The sequence below is a fragment of the Peromyscus leucopus genome, chromosome 5 (genome assembly GCF_004664715.2).
Source record: "Peromyscus leucopus breed LL Stock chromosome 5, UCI_PerLeu_2.1, whole genome shotgun sequence".
NCBI lineage: Eukaryota > Metazoa > Chordata > Mammalia > Rodentia > Cricetidae > Peromyscus > Peromyscus leucopus.
Genome location: NC_051067.1, coordinates 61,484,189 through 61,504,437, shown reverse-complemented (window position 1 = coordinate 61,504,437; position 20,249 = coordinate 61,484,189). Strand labels below are relative to the sequence as shown.

The following is a 20,249-nucleotide window of genomic DNA, read 5'->3' as shown; positions in this document are numbered from 1 at the left end:
AATGTGACCAATCTGCTTCTTCCTCCCACTCCCAGGTTATCTCTGATGGTTGCCATGCCTTTCCCTTCATGGTGGACTCTATCCTTCTGGAACTACAAGTCAAATGAAAACCTGTCTCCCTTAAGTTACTTCCTGTCAGGATATTTGATCACAGCCATAGAAAAGTAACGAATACATCGCTGTTAAGTGGGGGAAAGGCCTAGCATAGTGATGCACTTACTCCTAGTGAGGAGAAAGTAGAGGAGAGTAGATCTGTGGGGCTCACTGACTAGCCAGCCCAGCCTCAGCACGTTCATGACAGTGAGACACCTTATCTCAAACAAACAAACAAACAAACAAACAAATCCAAGGTGAACAGCACCTGAAGAATGACACAGAAGTTTTCTTGGGCCTCCGCATGCACATCACACACACACACACACACACACACACACACACATACACACACATACACACACACATACACACACATACACACACACATACACACAGAGTTTCCTGCATATGCATGTGCACCCTCACACAGGAACACAAACATATACATCCATAGATGTATACACATCCCCTGGATTAGCCCAAAGTATGATTTACAGTAAGCAACTGGGAAATGTAAATGAAATCAATAAGTCTAACCACTTTATAATTTCTTACCTTGGAAAAGGGCTCTACATAGTTAACACATTGCCTGCCAAGAAGAGGTGTGTATAAAATTAGCTCAGTGGACCCAAAGCATCCACGTAAAAATGTTTATATTTCCCAGGTCCAAATCTCTGCAGCTTCACTTACTCTAATCACAAAACAATTTCTCTTACATAAGAAAAGGCAACATCACCAGAGTTTTAAATAGGTTAAGAAGGGAGCATTACTGAAAAGGCCTTTGAGGGACCGAATTCTCAAAGCTTGTCGTCGTAGCCACACCCATTTCTGAAGCCAGGGCCCTCCCCGTCTACTTGTGCAGTAATATTAAGTTAAACACCCAAAAAGAATTTCTTGAAAACACTCTTAAAATACCTTTCCATTTTAGAAATAGGTTAATCTTCAGGGAAAGAAAAGGCAAATGAAACGTATTCCAGCATCTATGCCACGAGAAGATTAACAGAAATGCTCTACTGCATCCCAATTAAAAATGAAGTTTAAGCAGCCAGTGAGATGGCTCAGTAAGTAAGGGCACTTACTGACAGGCCTGAAGGCCCCGAGTTTGATCCCACAAGCCATGTGGTGAAGGAGAGAAACAGTTCCTGCATGTTAGCGTCTGACCTCCACATACATACACATTCTCTCTCTCTCTCTCTCTCTCTCTCTCTCTCTCTCTCTCTCTCTCTCTCTCCTATTTGCATATGTATAAAAATAAGGAAACATATAATTTTTTAAAAATTACATTCAGCCACGCAAACAAAGTAACCAAAAGACCCATAAAGTGAACCTTCCCATTCAGAAGTCCTGGAATTTACTTAATAAAAGTAAAACATCTATACCCGCAAAGATGTCCACCCTGTTGCTGTCAGTACAAGCCAAGGCCTGGAAGTAATATAAATATTCAACAAACAAGGTAACTTGGCCATCAACGAGCATGGCAGAACAGTGCTGCACGTGGCCGCTAAAGCCATAGCTATGACAGGTGGCCAAACATGGATATGCTGTAACTGGAAAAAGGATTATGAAAGAGCACATATTATATGATGAGCAATGTGCATGTGCAGAAAGTTCTAGACTGTAAGATTCAGGACTAGAGGGCAAAGGGTAAGTCTGCCACACTGAGCTTGACACCTGGATTCCATGTAAAGTTGCAAGGTGAAAACTGTCTCCATACGGGATAGACTCTCATACATGTGGGCTGTGGCATGTGCCACTATCCTCCACCATTTCACGAGCATTCAATAAAGGGAATAAATACACAGATAAAGATAAGTGACTTCACGAACATTCAATAAAGGGAATAAATACACAGATAAAGATAAGTGACGCAATAATTGGAAGAGAAAAGAAGATGAACATTGGCCTATTTTTATTTGTTCTTGTTTATAGATATTGCTTAAAAAATAATGAAATCAGATGAACACGGAGGCAGGACTCATGAAAGGGAAAAAGTCAGATGGCACAAGGCGCATGTCACTAGGCAGGTCCCCAGTCACGTGCACGCTTCTAATCATCTGTATCCTGTGCTTGGGTTCTAGTCTACCTCTGACAAAACCAAGGTTTGGAGAAGGTATTTGGAAAACTGAGTAAACCACTTTCAATAATACTAAAAACATCTGTGAATTTAACATTTTTAAAAACTGTCCCAAGTGCTTGCCCTTGGAAATATCACTTACAGTTAAGTTAAACCCACCAATCCTCTGTGGATTCCAGCCGAGGGTCAACTCAGACTCAAGTGGAGACGACCCGTGAGCTTGCACCGCTTAGTTTAGGCTCTAAGTGCTGGTGTGAAGAGGTCAGAGGTCACTCTTTACATTATATATTTATTTGTTTTTGAGATGGGGTTTTAGTCTGGCTTTGTAGCCAAGGATGACTTTGAACTCCTGCCTCTACTTTCTGAGTGCAGGGGTTATGAACACGTACCACCATGCTGAGTTTACACAGTGCTCTGGACCAAACCCAGGGTCTTCCGCATGCTACCTACGCATTCCACTAGTTAAGCTACTTCCCAGCCCCAGTGTCGAGAGGAGAGAGAGAGAGAGAGAGAGAGAGAGAGAGAGAGAGAGAGAGAGAGAGAGAGAGAGAGAGAGAGAGAGAGAATTACTACATACCTACTATCTGATCAGCCGAGTTTGTATCTATCAACTTTTCCAAAATTGACCTGTGAGTGTATGTGAGGGGAGAGAATTCACCCGAGTGACACACATTTCTTTGGACTCTTCAAGTGTGGGCAATACTGAAATTTCTTTTGAAAAAATTTACTCTTCTATGTGAAGTCCCAGAAAGTCCACCATATTCTATTTCATCCCTTCAGTGCCCCCTGAAACAATAATTAACCATGAGGACTCATTTCTGAGCCAGACAGCGGTGGGTGGGAGCATTGAAATAGCAGGGAGCTCTCACGAAGAAAGCTTGTGTTCTCCGCTCCCCTGCAGTGAAACTTGAGGACCACTTTCATGTGCCTGCCTTGTCGGTCTGCCTAAAGTTGTTGTGTCCGTGTTCAGAACACGGTATTCCTCCGGCCATGTTGGCTTGTCACTGAAACCCCACCGCAGGCATTTCAGAGAATGCCAGGCAGGCTCTCCTTAGCTGGCGGGGTGGGCAGGAGGAGCTGGTCTGAACTGAAACAGCGAGGGAGAGAAAGCGAAGCAGGCCTACCTTAACACTTTCCAGCCTCTCAGGGAGTCCAAGTCAGAGATTAGGGAAACCATTGTCTGAGAGCTTCGGAAGGAAGGAACGCCAGTCCGAGAGCAGAGGTGCCTGGACAGGGTGACAGGGACGCAGGCAGAGGCGGCTCAGGCTGGAGGAGAAGCGCCCAGCAGCACGGCTCTTCCTCCGTCCAGGACTGATAAGCGCTTGTCCTGGCTTCTCTCCACCCCCTGAATCAATCTTGTGCTCTATTACTTCCCAGACCGGTTCCAGCTCTCCACACCACCCTTCAAAGCCCCTGTAATCTGCTCCAACTGATCAAATTTGACCTTTTTTGTAGCCCACTTTATTCCAACCACAGTTCTCAGTTAAATCTCTCTTTATTAACTCCGTGCTCCTCGGCTTTCTTTTGGAACACACACAGCTCAAGCCTGAAGCTTCCAGACTTTAGGAGCAATCATTTACAGATTACTGCGGGCTGTAGCCTTCTCCTCCTTTGGGGGGCTTCTCCTGCCTCCGAGACTTCCTTTCATATTCCCCTCAGAAGACTGCTTGCTTCCTCTCTCTCCCGCTTCGGTTCCGGGACACTGATACCTGGCTTAGAGCTTCCCTCCGAGGCTGTAACTGCATTACTACTAGGATTTGTTTTTAAGAAATAATCCGGAGCCACGCTGCTAACAAGCTCGAATTTACTGTGTTTTCTGGCATCAACTTCCTACAGAATTTCCATCTATCACCCTCCCCCCTCTACCGCATTCCTTTCTTTCTCATTAAATTTAAATAACAAGAAGAGGGAAATGCACCATCACTCTAAATATGAAGTGAAAATGTCCGAGTGTCTACCAACTTGTGCTTTTTGTCCTCTATTTCCAACCAAACACAGGGCCTGTGAGGTGGCCCAGTGGGTAAAGGCGCTTGCTTCACTTTTTTGCCAAGCCTTTGTTTGATTCCTAGAACCCCCATGGTGTAAGGAGAGAAGTGAGTCTTGCAAGCTGTCTTTTGACACCACACACTCACACACACACACACACACACACACACACACACACACACACACACACACACGAAAAGCAAATACCCTTGCAGTGAGCATCTGACCAAGCAGGCAGCCAGCGCTGTTTCCTGTGGTGTCCACAGTTCCTGGCTCACCCTTCTGTTCTGACTGGGTGGGGGATTGCTTTCTGAGTACATGGAATTCTTATTTTCTTAAGCACTGTCTCCCGGGCTTGGGCTCTGTCTTGCCTGGGGGATGCTGGCTCTCGCTAATGCTTCTCAGCAGCTATGGCAGGACCCTTCCCTCCTGTCACCTGTCCTCCCAGGATCCTGGAGTCAGACAACCTTGAAATCATCCAGTCCAGGCTCTCAGACTGTCAACGCTTTTGTTAGAGCTGTGAGCCATGTAAGCTTTATGTGCATCCTTCTTTTATGTCAGTTCCCCCTTTTTCTGACTCTAATTTTAAAAAAGAAAATTTTAGATCATTACCATACATGGAGAAGCAGCTTGAAGGAAGCAGTCTCCCCCGTGCAGAGCAGATGGAGGCCCTCACAGTGGCCTCCTTATCTTTGCTGAAAAGCAAGTTTAGAGGCTGGGGCGTAGCTCAGGGCTAGAGCTGCAGAGCTCTTGACTAATACAAGTGAGGTCCTGGGTTTGAATCCTCACAGCACCACAAAAGAACAGGGTTTGGGGCTAACAGGTACACGCTCCATCAGTAAGAGGCAGCCCTCAGAAGGAGGGCGGGATGTGATTCAGTGAGCATTCTGGAATGCCTTTCTGCTTAAGCTGGGCAGCCTGGGGGGAGGGGGTGGGGTGGGGTTTACAATTTCTTCCAGTTTCTTGCCTCTTAGGTCATCAAAAAAAAATAAAGCAAAATACAATGAGAGAGAGAGAGAGAGAGAGAGAGAGAGAGAGAGAGAGAGAGAGAGAGAGAGAGAGACACGGAGAATACGAAACTATCTTGAGAATACCATGGTTCTTTCTCAGCTCTTCCAGAGAGAAAAATACAGATCCTCAGACCCTGCTTTTGGAAGCTGCCGTTCTTATTGTCAAAGGTTCTAGTCACTCCAAAAACCTCTGCCATTTTAATCCCTTCTCTGTTTCCCTCTTCTCCTTGCTTCCCGACTCCCTCACTTTACCCCAGTTCTTAAAATAGTTAACCCTCAACGTAGAGTTACTTTCTTTCACAGTCATAAATATCATCTAATGGCTGTGAATGACACTCTTCAAAAGTGTGACTATCTTTATGCTAAAATTAAAAGACAATTTCATACCTTGTAAAAAAAAAATCATTGCCTCCCTGGGGCTTCATGCTTCTATCTGGGCTGTTGGTGCCGTCCCAGTGTGAAGATGGGGCCATGTCATAAGCATGTGTAAACATTTACATAACACTTTTAATCCCCGAGTGTTTCATCCAATGTGCCTCATAGCAGTAGCCTTCATATAGAGTTTACCTCCAAAAGGCTGTGAGCACTCAGCTAATTAATAAAGTGTTTTTCCCTTTCGAAAGTTAGCAAGAGAAAAACAAAAGATTACCACGAAATAGTTTCAGCAATCATAGTGACATCATCCTTATCTCATTAGCCCACTGTGCCACAGGGATCCAGATCTGGGGAAAGGAGAGCAATGAGGCCTTAATACTTCGAGTTCAGGGTTAATGGGAGGAAAAAAAGGGGAAGAGATTTGGCTTCGGGCCAAAGGACAAATGGATAAACATGATCGTAAGTTGCAAAATCATTTATTTTGTTTTGTTTTTCTTAGGCAGGGCCTTATTGTAACCAAGTTTGCCCACATACTCTCTAGCCCATGTAATTCTCCTGCCTCAGACTCCCAAAGATTAGAGGTATCAACCACCATGCCTGGGAAAACAGTACCTTTGAGCAGTGGGTTTTTCAAACCTTTTGAAAGGAAGCAAGTAGAATCTTGCTTTCAAAGGAAACCTTTCACCAAGACCCAATGAACAGATGCAGCAGAAGTCTGTTCCAAAGTACAGGGCAGGGTCTGATTTTCCTGAGTCGGCCCACCCACTGCACTCCTCACAGCTAACTTGTGCACGAGGCCAGGTACCAGTGGCCCTGCCATCTTCCTGATGTCAATGGGAGCTCTGGGGTGTGAAGGGATGAAGCAGGTGACTTGCTGCCTAGCACTGTGTTTAGCAGGTATCCCTACAAGTCCACCAGTGTGGTATTGTGTTCCCCCAAATATTGTGCACCCTAATAAACTTACCTGGGGTCAGAGACAGAGCAGCCACAATATTAAACATAAAGGATAGGCAGTGGTAGCACACGCCTTTAATCCTAGCATTCCAGAGGCAGAAATCCGTGTGTCCAAGGATACAGACCGGCATGGTGACTCATCATACCTTTAATCCCAGAAAGCAAGCCTTTAATCCCAGGGAGTGGTGGTAGAAAGCAGAAAGGTGCATAAGGCATGAGGACCAGAAACTAGAAGCATTTGTCTGGTTAAGCATTTGGCTCGTTAAGTTTTCAGGCTTCGAGCAGCAGTTCAGCTGAGAGACATTGGGATGAGGACTCAGAGGCTTCCAGCCTGAGGAAACAGAATCAGCTGAGGAAGTGGTAAGGTGCGATAGCTGTGGCCTGTTCTGTCTCTCTGATCTTCCAGTGTTCACCCCAATAACTGGCCTCAGGTTTGATTTTATCAATAAGAACTTTTAAGATTCATGCCACACACGAGGGCAATCCCAGCCCCTCACTCTTTTCCTGTCAGTGTGATGCTCAGGCAGAGCGCTTCTTGATGAGGTGGGGATGGAGTCAGGATTAGATCCAAGGCCTCTCCCTATCACTCCCAAGCTAGTAGAGTCCAGAACATCATTTGAAACCCATTTCTTGGAAGCATTTATATATAAGGGAGAAAAATGATCAATTAAAGATGCATTGAACTCTAAGTGCTCTAAATATTTTGTTTTTAATTTTAAGGTTCAAGTATTTTACATGCAATGTATGTTCATTTTGTATCTTTAATTGAGGCAAATTTCCTTTTTACTTTTTAGCTCACTCTTCTATTTCTGCTATAACTAAATGCTCATACCAAATGTGTTGATTCTTTTGTTCTGCTGTTCGGCATTGGTTTTTGGAGTCCCTCTATGTGGTCCAGGCTGGCCTTGAACTCTCAGTGAGCCTCTTGGCTCAGCCCCCAAGTGCTAAGACAAAATAGATCAATCTGCTAATTCTTAGGCCATCACAATTATGCATTTCTAGTCAACTCAGTATGCTTACTTCAAACAAACAAAAACATTGCCTTGTTCAGATTTGAGCCAGCTACTTATCTGGAACACAGCAAGCCAACAATAAGCATTTTATTCTCAGAAGTAAAATGTTAGGTTCAGCCTTGAGAAACTATATCTTCCCTCTGTGTTGCTGTGTGAGTTGCTGTGAAGTTTCATTTTTTGTCTTATTTTTCTCAGTTTTGATAAAGTGACCCCTTTACATGAAATTATTTTGTTGCTTTGTTTGCTTTCACTTGTAGCCCAGGCTGGCCTTAAACTCTGATTTTTCTGCTCAGCCTTCTGAATGCTGGGATTGCAGGCATGTGCCATCAGACCTGGCTGCTACTGCTTTGTTTTTTTTGGTGTGTTTGTTTGTTTGTAGATAAGGCCAAATTAGTGACTCTGTAAGACAAAACCGTCCGTTCTTCGTACAACTAACATCTTTGTGGATTCTTCATATAACTAACATCTATCTCTGTGGCGCCCTTTCCTCTTCTTCAGTTTCTTCAGATAAAACGTAAAAATGAAACTACAACCCAAATTCTAAACAAAAAAGGAAATCCACTCTTTGCATCTCCTACATCCAAACAAGCAAAGCCCTACCAGCCTGTGGCTTCACGAGCTCTGGACGATAGTTATGTGGGAAGCAGACAGACATGCAGAGTCCCTGTCAGGAGACAGCCAGAGTCCGGGAATTTGTACTGTGCACCAGGCCTCTGCTGAGAACAACCTGGGAAATGCTAGTCCTGGGGTCAATGTCAGCCAGCAAGCAGAGCAATTCCTGGTCCTGTGGCACCCTGGGTGGGTTTCCTATGGCTGAACAAATATCACTGGAGCAAAAGGCAGAACATTGGAAACTCATTAGACATGTCAGAGGAATAGGAAACACCTGATGCATGAGGCAGCCAAATGAAGAGAAAGCATTTACCACCAACTGTAAGTTAAACTAGCTACTTAACAGGAGCTCAGGAAGACAGATATGAGATCTCAGCATGTCTCTGTCTTGTCAATGTGTAGGTTTCTGGTAGTCAAGAAATTATTGTGTGTGTGTGTGTGTGTGTGTGTGTGTGTGTGTGTGTGTGTGTGTACGTACTTGATACACTATGGGAGTGCAGAGATCAGAGAACAATTTCCAATGTTTGTTTCAGGCACTTCCTCCTGTTGTTTGAGACAAAGATTCAGTGGCCTGGAAGGCTGGCAAAGCAGACTAGGTTCACCAGCCCAGGAGCTTCTGCCTCCCATCTTGCATTTGCTTGTATTACAGGCATGTGTTGTCAGGCTTGGGGGTTCCTGTGGGTTCTGGGGCTGGGGGTCTGAACTTCACTCTTCATGCTTATGGGTCAGGTGTTTTATCAAGTGAACCATCTTCCTGGCCCCCAAATTTCTCTTTAAATGTGCTTTGTACAGAGAGAAGTACACATTTTTATTTCTTTTTGCTTTTAACCGTGTGTGTGTGTGTGTGTGTGTGTGTGTGTCTTAAATGCATGTCGCATGCCTGTGAGTGTGTGTATGTGTGCACCTGTGTGGTACAAGTAGAGGCCAGAGAGGACCATCTAGTGTCCTTCTTTATTGCTTTCCACACTATTGCCTTGGTAGAGAGTCTCTCACTGCATCAGGAGCTATCCAATTTGGATAGGCTGCCAGTGAGTTCTCTGAGGATGCCCTGGTCTCTGCCCACAGTACCAGGGTCATAGGCATGCACAGGCTTTACATGGTGACATGGACTGGAACTCAGGTCCTCATGCTTGCACCCCACCACTCCCCTAACCCTGCTTTTATTTTATTTTTATTTTTTATTTTTATTTTAAAACTCTTTCTCCATGTTTAATAAAGTATAGTTTCTTCCTAGGGACCAGATTTTTCTTAAAGTTTTCTTGTTTTTGTTTTAGAAAATCTTGCTTCTTTCCTACTCATTTCCTGTTCAGCTCCTTCCTGACAGAGACTCTGCAGGTCTGTGCGTCCTCGTCTTCCCTTCCTTCATAGCTGCCAGATCTCACCTTCTCCTCAAATGGCTGAGCGCCTTCTCTGACGGATGTGGAATGACTAGCTGGAAATGTGTTCTGCTGCTGGAAGAGAAGACTTCCTGGGCTTGAGGATGTGTGAAAGTTTTTAAGATGACAGATGGAAGGAGCTGAGAAACTTGCATGCTTGTTCTTGACCCTGGAAAGTCCTAGGAAGCTCTACAGCTTTTTATGGCATACCAAGCCTGGAAACCACAGCTGGAAACCTGGGACAGACCAGGGTAGCCAGGGAGAATACAGTGTGCTTGGTTTGTGCTATATTTCAGAGAAACAGACAATTATATTTTAGTATGACTGTGTCCCTGAATACTGTGTAAGACATAACTATACTAAAAAATTATATGATATTTAACCATATATAATTAATAATATATAGTATATAACATTAATTAAATATAATAAGTATTATATATATATATATATATATATATATATATATATATATATATATTACAACTTTGATTATGGTCCCTGGGTTTTCATTTGTGGGATCTGGCAATCACATGCCAGACTAATTTTCAAATAAAAATACTAGCATCACTGTCAAGGTTAGCTGTTATTTATGGAGGTCTGTAATGGTTCTCTTGATGTTATTGATAAGGCATCGAAATATATTTAATTATTTTTAATTATTTTATTGAAGCTTCTATTGTATTAGAATACCAGAACACATTGTATTACAAGGCACACAGAAGCCCTACTCCAGGTTGCTTTTGACCAAAGCTGTAATTTAAAAACAAACAACAGTAAGAAAAAAGAGAGAATCAGTAAACAGGGCTGCTGGATTTTTTTTTTTTTTTTTTTTTTGCTTTCACTTCAAGCTCCTTATGTCAGAAGCCAGCACAGGAAGGGTTAACCATTAATCTTCAGTTACATAAAACGTGCATTGTAGATATCTTCACTTAATGGTGTCTATGGAGACAAACTTCCCAAGACAGCGTTTTTCTTCTTTTAGATAAAGGAATGTAGCTTTAATGGAATTTCAAGTGCTTTCGTGCTTTACTTGCAACATCTGATGCTATGAAAAGCCCAGGAACAAAGATACGTGTTTTGGTGCTTCGTCAACCAACGAAGGACCGCTATTCCAGGACGCTACAAACTAAAAGAAACTCAAAAACCAACCCCGAAAGATCTCTGAACATACAGCTTCAAAACTGCTAAGAATAGAGGAAGGCCCCTGCACAATAATTCAGGGTCCACATATTTATTGGTATGTTTTCCACTGGGTTTGGGCCCTCCTTTAAAGATTGGGAAGGAATGCTGTTTCTCATTTGGAATCTTGTTCAGCTGCACGGGAGAGCAAAGTGGAGTGGAGTCAGGAGGGGGAAGTTGGGTCTGTGCCAGACATATTTGAAAAGTGAGAAAGAAGGGAGAAGAGGGGACTCACACCCAGCCGGCTGCTTTGCATGCCATTCAGAGGAATCAGAGGCCAAATTCAGTCCATCCAGGAGGCAAAAAACATTAGAGCTTTGGTTAACTCTTGAGCTGCCAGGGCAGATGCGATGTTCAAGCTGTGTGCTTCTAATTCCCAGCCTGTCTTTGTTAACACTCATGGTTTACAGCAACAGGCACAAAGAGACATTCAAAAGAGAGATGTATTGTTCCGTCTCTGTGCCACAGGCTAGGGAGTAAAGCCTTAATATTGATCTCCCAATCTTTTCCTTTTGTTTTGCTTTGCATTAAACGGTGGCATTAGGGTCTTCTGGGTTGTGTGTTTAAAGACTCAACTCTTTGCCAGTTTAGAGAGGGAAATCTGAGATTCAGTGGAAAGCCAAACACACTTGCCAAGTTGCCTGTCAACGACACAATGCCAATTTCTGTTCCAGGACTGCCTCGCCTGGAATACTGCCCCGGGATCACTGAGAGGAAGAGGCAAGCCTTCCCACTGATGCCACAGAGGAAAATGGAGTTAAAGTGTGCAATGTCAGGCCAGAGTCAGAGATCTAAACAGCCGATCACCTGTTCATTTCCTGTAAGATATTAACCACAGTAAACAAACTATAGATTGACTGTATATTTAGCAACCAAAGGATGTTGTAGCATCCAGATATTATCAGGTTTGTCTATCACATGAGGCATGGCATCTCACTGTGATAAAGGATAACCTTTTACCTTTTTGTTCTCCTCTGCTTTGTAAAAGTTCCAATATGTGGCAGATCAATAATTTTGTAAAGTAAAATATAACTGAATTACTAAACAAAAAAGCAAATTTGTACAAAAATGCAACCCAACCTTCAAGAAGAAAATTAGATTGTCATAAAACTACTGTGCCAAATGCATTTACAAGTCCCTCACTTCTTGTTGCTGTGAAATATGACAACCAATCCATAGATACCATTGGTATGTTTTCCACTCTGCAGAGAGCCCTGGTAAGTCATGTTGTGCAGCAAGGATCCATGGGTAGAGCTGTCTACTGAGCAGGTGCAGGAGCTACAGTGAACCTGTCTAAGTCTGTAGGGCTGACTCTACCTTCACGCCGATTTTTCAGATGGAAGTGTAGCATAGAGACTGTAAGCGATGCTCCTGGTTAGTGCTCAGGACAGGTGAAGCCGACTCCAGGCAGGTGCTTTTCCACTAGAAAAGGACGTCTTCTGCTGACAGTCAGGAAGACTGGTGAGGATGTGCTAGAGTCATAAATGCAATTCAAGTGGACTATTTATAGAAAGAGCAATGTGATTTTAAACAAATCTTTTCTGTGAATATAGGTAATTCACAGACCAAGCCAGAAGGAAGAAGCCAGAAGTTTGCTATTAAGAGCAAGGAAGCTCCCTGTTAATCTGCTCCCTGACTAAAGCACCACATGACTTGGTGCTCTGAACCATGTAGCCAGTGCAACATAATGGCCACCTGCCCACGATAATATTGTGGCTTAAATACAACTGTCCTGAATAGGCTCTTGTTTTTATATACTTGGTCTCCAGCTAGTGGTATTGTCTGGGGAGGCTCCGGGACTTAGGAGGTAGAATCTTGCTGGAGGAAGTACATCACTGGGACCCAGCTCTGTGGGTGTATAACCTGAACTCACTTCATATTGAAAACAAAAAACTACTATCAGGCAGTGTGAATAGTTAACTACAGAAGTAAAACCACAGAACACTGGAGACAAACATAGGAGTGGTAATTTCTAACTCTGCTTTCAAGTAAAAGCAATTACAAAGGGAATTCTTAAATAAAAAGTAATTATTAAAGACACAAAGAGGGAGAATCAGTTGTCTTTAAGAGTGTGACCCCTCTAGGTCAGCCACTCTCCAGGATAGGCCCCACACCCAAGAGTATTTGAACAGTAAAAATTGGACTAGATGGGGTTTGAGAGAGGAAAAGGAAGACAGACAGAGGATGGGGGTGGGTCAGTAGTTAAGTACAGGTAAATATGGGAGGAGCTGTGAGTGGTATGAATGAGATCAAACACATTGTATGAAATTCTCAAAGCATTAATGAGAATATTATTTGTGGAAAAAAGGAAACTTTATATATTTTGAGTACATAAAAATCCATTTATCAAAATTATATATGCCATTAAAATATGAAAAATCAATTAAGGTACAAATATGCATCTATGAAAGAAAAATGCTCACAGATATGATAATGGGAAAATATAAGTAAAAAGCAAACCAGGAAAAAGTATATAAAAAAGAAGGAATTCAGGTTGAAATGGCATAGAAAGGGAAGGCTCAAAGAAATGTAAATTAAAATAAACAAGGCACAGCATTTGGCTCACTGAAGTGGGAAACCCCTCAAAGAGAACATATGGAATAGGGAAAGTGATACAAAGAAATGATGCCATTTAGAGGTCAATGCTGAGTTGTCCTTGTCCTCAGGGAAGCCATTTGTTCTAAAAACCTTATAAAACACATCCTTTTGAAATATTTGTGCAGTAAGACCTTCACAGAACTGCAGGGTATATTGGTATATATTGAAGAGTTATCAAGGAAGCCTAAACATCCATCAAGATACATTACATCAGTACCCATGTTTATATGCACAATGTTGTATCTTCTGAAATGGGATAGTGCGACACCACTAAAAAGATATGTTGATGGAATAATATTGAAAGACTTTAAAAATGAAATAAGCAATGAAGGCAGGGAATTAGATGTTACAGACAATGTGGTAACAGTATTTTTATCTTGCTACCAAGATTTTTAGGTATGAGTGCCCCAATTTACAGAGAAGTACCATGGTGGAAGAAGGGGAGTGCTCACTAAAATACACCAGTTTTCCATCTTATTTTTTTTCTGGAAAGAGATTTATTGGTCCAGCACTCTCTTTTATATCAGTCTTCTCTCTCGTCTTCACCTACATTTTCTTCAACTCATACTGAAGACCAGGCCCGGGGAAATGTCTCTCTAATGAGAGCTAGCTAGCATGGCAGCAGTGTGCTGGCTGAAGTGTTTTGTTGTGTAAACTCCTAGGCCATCCTATCACCACTCAGATAGGTGTGGCTTTTCCAATGGAAAAGAAAGCTGTTAGGGTGTAAGCTAGCTCTGCCATGCCATCTCTTCCTCCTCCTAGGCTCTGATGGTCACCTTACATAAAGGGACCAAAACTGAGAAAGGAATGCAGCCACTGAGAACTGTGCTCTAGCAATCTAGGAAGAAAAAGAACGTAACAGGCTCAGCTGATTGAGAGCAACGATAAAAACAACCGGCAGAAACCACAAAGCCCTCTCTTTATGTGCAGACAAAGAATGCTTTTCACAAAGCTCAAAATCCATTCATTACAGAATCCCTGCTGGGCACTGCACTCATCTTGACTCCCCTCCCCCTCCAATGGCCTCCTGAGGCTTCCTGGGAAGCAAGCTAGCTTGATATCTCTCTCTTGATAATATATAATTGTTCTTTATGGGAAGTGGGAAAACAGAGGAGAAATTGGATTTTTACCTTTAGCTTTTGTTTTTCTATTTTTTTTTAAAGATTTACTTATTTTTATTTTATGTGTACAAGTATTTTATCTGTTTGTGCACCATGTGCATGCATTGCCTAAGGGTGCCAGAAGAGGGCATCAGCTCTGTAATGAGAGTTATAGATGATTGTGAACCATTGTGTAGATGCTGAGAACCAAGCCTCAGTCCTCTGCAAGAAGAGCAAATGCTGAGGCATCTCTCCAGTCTCTCTGCTTTCTTTTACTGTAAAGTGTGCTCTGCTTTTAAATGGTTGGGATGTAGCATCATTGGTAGAGTGCTTGCCTAGCATGCATGAAGCTCTCCGTTCAATCCCTAGCTCCTCATAGACCTATAATGGCAGTGCACACCTGTATTCCCAGCACCTGAGAGGTGTGAGAAGCAGGAGGGGCAGATGCTCATGGCCATCCTGGGCTTCAAGAAAGATCATATCTCAAAACAACAACAACAACAACAACAACAAATAAAATAAAAAGACAAAACAAAAATCAATTCGTTACTGTAGCGTAACAAAAATCCCCTATAACTTTGCTATTAGGCTGGCATTATGGACTAGAAAGTATTATACTTTGTTTTTCAGAGAAAGGCTTGATCTAATCTTTAAAATAAGATTTTTTCTTCTGGTGTGTGTGTGTGTGTGTGTGTGTGTGTGTGTGTGTGTGTGTGTGTGTGATATCAGACCTTAAGGGCTTTCTTCCTGATGAAGTACTGAAAAGTGAGAATTCTGATCTCTTGCTGACAATGTTTAAATGAATATGCCAGTTTATAATTAGAAATGCAGGGAGGGAGGACTTTTTATAACTGAATATTTAACACGTATTAAAGTTATCACAAATCCACACAGTTCTTATCCCATCTAATCTGTGCTTTCTCTCCACAAGGCTTATTCACTTGTAAATTGGAAATTCTTTTCCGAAACGTTAGGTTCACTATGAAGGCAAGTATTTGGCCAATTCCTCTATGGCTCAATGCTTTGCTTTGTGTGTGTCTGTGTTTCTGTATTTCTTTGTTTTAATAACACCATTCTAGCTGCGGGTGGTAAGCATACCTGTAATCCTTGCAGTGGGAAAGCTAGAGCAGGAATGGGACAGTCCTAGGTCAGCCTGTATTGCATAATGATACCCTGTCACAAAACAACAGACAAAAAATCCCTACTCCTTAATTCTTATAGGTGAATAATAATTGCAAAGAGTAGGCTATAAATACTTCCTTCAGAGGCAAGGGGGATTGTTTACATACACTATGCTTTGGTTTTCTTTTTTCACCAGCTTAACTCTAGATACATTTTGCTCTTCCACCTCCCAAGGGAGATGGCAGACCACCTGGTCACTATGGCAACATGTTTTCCTGCTTCCCCATCCTTCTCTCTACTTCTTTGGACTTCCTACAAATAACAAGAAGCCATTTGTTTTCTGTTAATGTGACTTCCACTCTTTGAGTGGGATCACAGCATCCAGAAAGCTAGTACTAGCCGTGGGGAGACATCTCACTGAAGTGCTTGCCTGGCAAACATGAGGACCTAAGTTCAGTTTCCAAAAACTGCCTAAAAATGAAAAACAATGAAACAAACAAACAAACGAACAAGCAAAACTCCCAAATGGACATGGTGGTATGTGCTCATAATCCTGGTGTTGAGCAGGCAAAGGAAGGTAGATAACCTGGGATCACTGTCAGTCAGCTTAGCCTTCTTGGCAAGTTCCAGGCTAGTGTAGGACTCTATTTCAAAGACAAAGATAGTTGGATGGCACCTGAGAAATGATGCTCAAGATTGTTCTCCACAAGGACTCACTTGCACATACATCTACCCACAGAAGCACACACACAGTAACTTCATTTGAAAAAATAATTAGTCCTTTATTAGAATTTTTCTTCAGGGAGATCACAACTGAAGCTTTCTTACCATGCAGACCTAATTTATAAGAAGCTGCCTGTCATGGAGGCTTAGGTCATCCTTATTGAGTCCATTACATACTCCCGACTAGGAATCTCTAGGTTTGAAGGAATCTCTGTTAATGCTGGCATTCTGATGGCCCGAGGTATTTATATATTGTTGTTTTAGTGTTCACATAAACATTATGGAGTGTGAGGAGCTATCATGGTCTTGGTTTCAACAATGCCAAACAAAAGCATAGACAAAGTAGCTGAGCCATAGACTGTGGAGCAGCAGGAAATCATACACACAGCCCTCACAGAACCTCTCCTTTATGCACTAAATAGCTTATGCATTGCCTCCCATACTTCTAACTTTGTGGGGAGGACATCTAAAATTAATTTTTTTCTCAATTTCAATGACACAATATATTTTATTAACTATAGTCATCATGCTGTTAAATGGGTCTCTTAAGGTTATTCTTCTTATTCATCTAACATTTCTGAACCTTTGGCCAATGTCTTGTCAATCTCTTACTCTCTCCCTATTATTCCCCTATTCCTGCCCTATGGGAAAATACCACCCTATTCTTAGCTTCTATGAAATTACCTTTGAAAAATCCATATGTAAGTGATATCATGTGGAATGGCTTATTTCATTTAATATAGGGACCTCCAGGTCACCCATGTTACAGATGACAGGCTACCATGCTTTTTAGGGCTGGATATTATTCTGTTGTACATGCATACCTCATATTTATCTATTAATTCCATGAATGAATTTAGGTTGTGTGGTGTTTTGTACTGAATGCCAATCAGATGGAATTTAGAATCAGCATGGAAACAAACCTCTGAGCATACCCGTGAGGGATTTATAGATTAGATTAATTTGGGGTGGGATGCCCCCCTGCATCCCCCCAACTGTGGTGGCACCATTCCTTGGACTAGGCTTTTCAGGCTGTATAAACATGACACAGTGACTGAACAGTGGCATTCATCACTCTTTGCCTCCTGCCTGTGGCAGCAATGTGAGCAGCTGTCTCCAGCTGCCGCCACCATGACTTTCCCACCACAGTAGACTGTATCCCCTCAAACTGTGAGCCCATGAAACCCTTTCTCCCCTTCTACTTGCTCTTTCTTAGGTATTTGGTAGCAATGAGAGAAGTAACAAATGCAAGTTCCTTTCAGAGATAGACTGCTGTGAATGATGCCACAACCAACAGGCTGAAACTGTTGATTTAATGTCCTTTGCATAAATCCTAGGGTATGGTTGCATCTATGGGAGAGTTGTGCCTCATCTGGGAGTTTTGACAAGTCCAATGTCTAGAAAGAAACTGAAATAGAACTTCAGAGGCTGGCAGTCCAGTACCAGTGTTTTTTAAATTTCTAAGGGACGCTCGTGGGCAGGATGAGCCGAGTACCACTGTGCTACAACAGGCTTCTTTACTGATCACTGAAGAGAGGACTGGCCACAGCTCAAACTTAAGTCAAATGCATAATGTAAGTTTTGCGTTTGAAAATAATCCTTCCTAAGCTTCATCATACAAATGCAGTAGAATGCAACTTGACAAACTCTAAGACTATATAATTAAGAACTTCCAATTGCAATGTTTTTCAGTGTGATCAAGTGCTTTGCTTGGAAGTTTTCCTGGAGCCAACACTGCTAGTATGACGTCTGGTAGTAGAGATAAGGGCATGCAGAAGGCCCTTATCCATGTCCCTCCCTCTTTCAGGTAAGAGGACAGAGCTAAGGGCTAGCCAGTGGCAGAATATCCAGCTTGGGTTACTCTCTGAAGGTTTTAGTGGTGAGGTGGGTCAATAATGGCAAGCCCTTCAAGATCATATCTACTGAAGGGCTTGTCTAAATCCTGTTTTCTTTCTGTTGCCATGTGAAACAACCACCACCTCATGCTCCCACTTCTGCAGCTGCAACTGTTCCAACAAGCTTTCCGAGCGCTAATAGTAATCCACCGAAACTGTGAGCCTAGATGAACCTTTCAAGTGAAATACTATATCACAGCAACATGAAAGTAATTAATGCAGGTGGAGTTGCCACTTCATCTCCAGTCCTACATCCTCGTGCCTGTTTATTTTTTATTTATTTTATTTTATTTTTTTTTGTTAAATACATTCCTAGTTCAGTCATAGATCATGGGTTATGTAAGTCAAGAAACCTCAAAGCCTTACTTCAGGAAGTAAGGCCTTCAAGATGAGAGCCTGAGGGAAAGGGGAAGACATGGGCTACCACTTTCTGGATATCCTATAAGTGCTATTTGTTGGCAAGAGTGAGGAGGGTACACTGAAGTTTAACTGTGTCGACTTGATTTGGCTACAGCGTGCCCAGATTCAGCCATGCTTCTTGTCACACCAGAGAGAGCAATTCCAACAAAGATGAACATTCTAAGTGGTGGACTCAGGAGGCTGTCCTCACCAATGCAGGCAGACATCACTTCATTCGTTGATCACCTAAACATAACCAATGGTGATAGAAGGTGGTAGCAGGAGATAAAAAGAAGCATTTGCTCCCTATTTTATGCATAACTGTGATGGAACATTTAATCTCAAATACTATCAACTGTTCTTGGTTCTCTGGCCTCCTGATTTGGACTCAATTCTACCCCCAGCTTTCCTGGAACTCTGGTATATAGATGACAGGTCTTAGATTTAGGGATTCTTCAGCTTCTACAACCATATAAACCAATTTCTCCTAAGAAATCCACCTCCTTTCTCTATTGTTTCTGCTTCTTTAAAGAATCCCAAGATAGACCCGGAAGACTATCTTTTTTTGATAAGTGGGTTCATTTTCACAAAATGTTCTCTTTGATAGAATTATTTGCTTTCTTAACATTTCTGGGATGACTTGGGGAGAGGAGAATGTTTTATCAACAGGCATGTTGCTTATTGAAACCTGCTGAGCCCCAAGTGAAGCAGTTACTGGAGTCTGTAATAACCCCAACTTAATACCACTGACAGGCTAAGCTAATTAGAGTCGTGTTGATGTGCTGGGTTCAGGATAATGGTGTCACCAGCGCTTGCAAATCCCAGAGGCTACAGCTGTGTGAGTTCCTTGGTTTGGAAGGATTTCCCTGCTGTTCCCACACACTGTGGCCTCAGATGGGGATGGGGTAAGATCTCCAGAGTTCCCTACTCTACTGTGACCCTGGCAACTCCACAAAGTACCAGCACCGAGCCTCTGCTTCAAAACGCCCAGGCCCGCAGGGGCCATTCACTTTTGTTCACTCCAGATGTACATATGCCTAGAACTGGGTGAGATTGGAAAGGGCCACTCTTCCTTTGACTCTAAACTTCACATCAAAACCAAAATCACTAGATAATTTAAATCCCTTTAGATAGCCAAAATATATGATAAAAAGAGTTTTGTTTTGTTTTCTTCAAAAGAAGTATGGGTTGTTCTGTTTACAAAGAACAAAGCAAAATCAAACCAAACCACAAAACTCACTAATTTCAGACCTTCAAGTGGGCAAAGTTATTAAATCCACTCATTTCGATCTTACCTTCAACCTCACCCTTATCCACACTGACTCTCAGCCATTAACAAACCTTCTTCCAATGCTATGGGTCTTTGGAAGGGATTTCACGCCACAGGAGGATTAAAACCCTTTTTGGATTGAGGCTGAGGCTATGGGTAAGAGTGTATGCCCAGCTTGGGTGAGGAGGCCCTGAGTTCAAAAAGTTTTTATACACAGCTTTAAACTGATGATCCCATTTTATAGATAAACACGTAAGAGTAAAGAATATAGAACACCATGGTTCTCAATAGTGAATGCACCTTAGGATTTTGTGTGTGTGTGTGTGTGTGTGTGTGTGTGTGTGTGTGTGTGTGTGTGTGTAGGGGGGAATACTTTAGATATGCTAATACCTAGATCTCCTTCCAGAATATTTGAATTCAAACCTGGAGAAATGAGGTCAGGAGGAAAATATCCTAGCTGAGGA

General features: G+C 42.4%; 1 protein-coding gene across 4 annotated transcripts in view; it reads right to left on the bottom strand.

The window, feature by feature from the left end:
* The window catches only part of Celf2 (CUGBP Elav-like family member 2), a 640,994-nt gene that overhangs the window by 536,706 nt on the left and 84,039 nt on the right, over positions 1 to 20,249 (bottom strand). For 2 of the 4 annotated variants that reach the window (XM_028891961.2, XM_028892009.2), the window contains exon 1: positions 3,295 to 5,110. The exons of the other annotated variants lie outside the window; for them this stretch is intronic. In XM_028891961.2, the coding sequence (XP_028747794.1) occupies positions 3,295 to 3,347 (53 nt within the window). In that variant the 5' untranslated portion in view covers positions 3,348 to 5,110. Of the gene's footprint in view, positions 1 to 3,294; positions 5,111 to 20,249 lie in introns of those variants that run through there. 4 annotated transcript variants of the gene reach the window in all.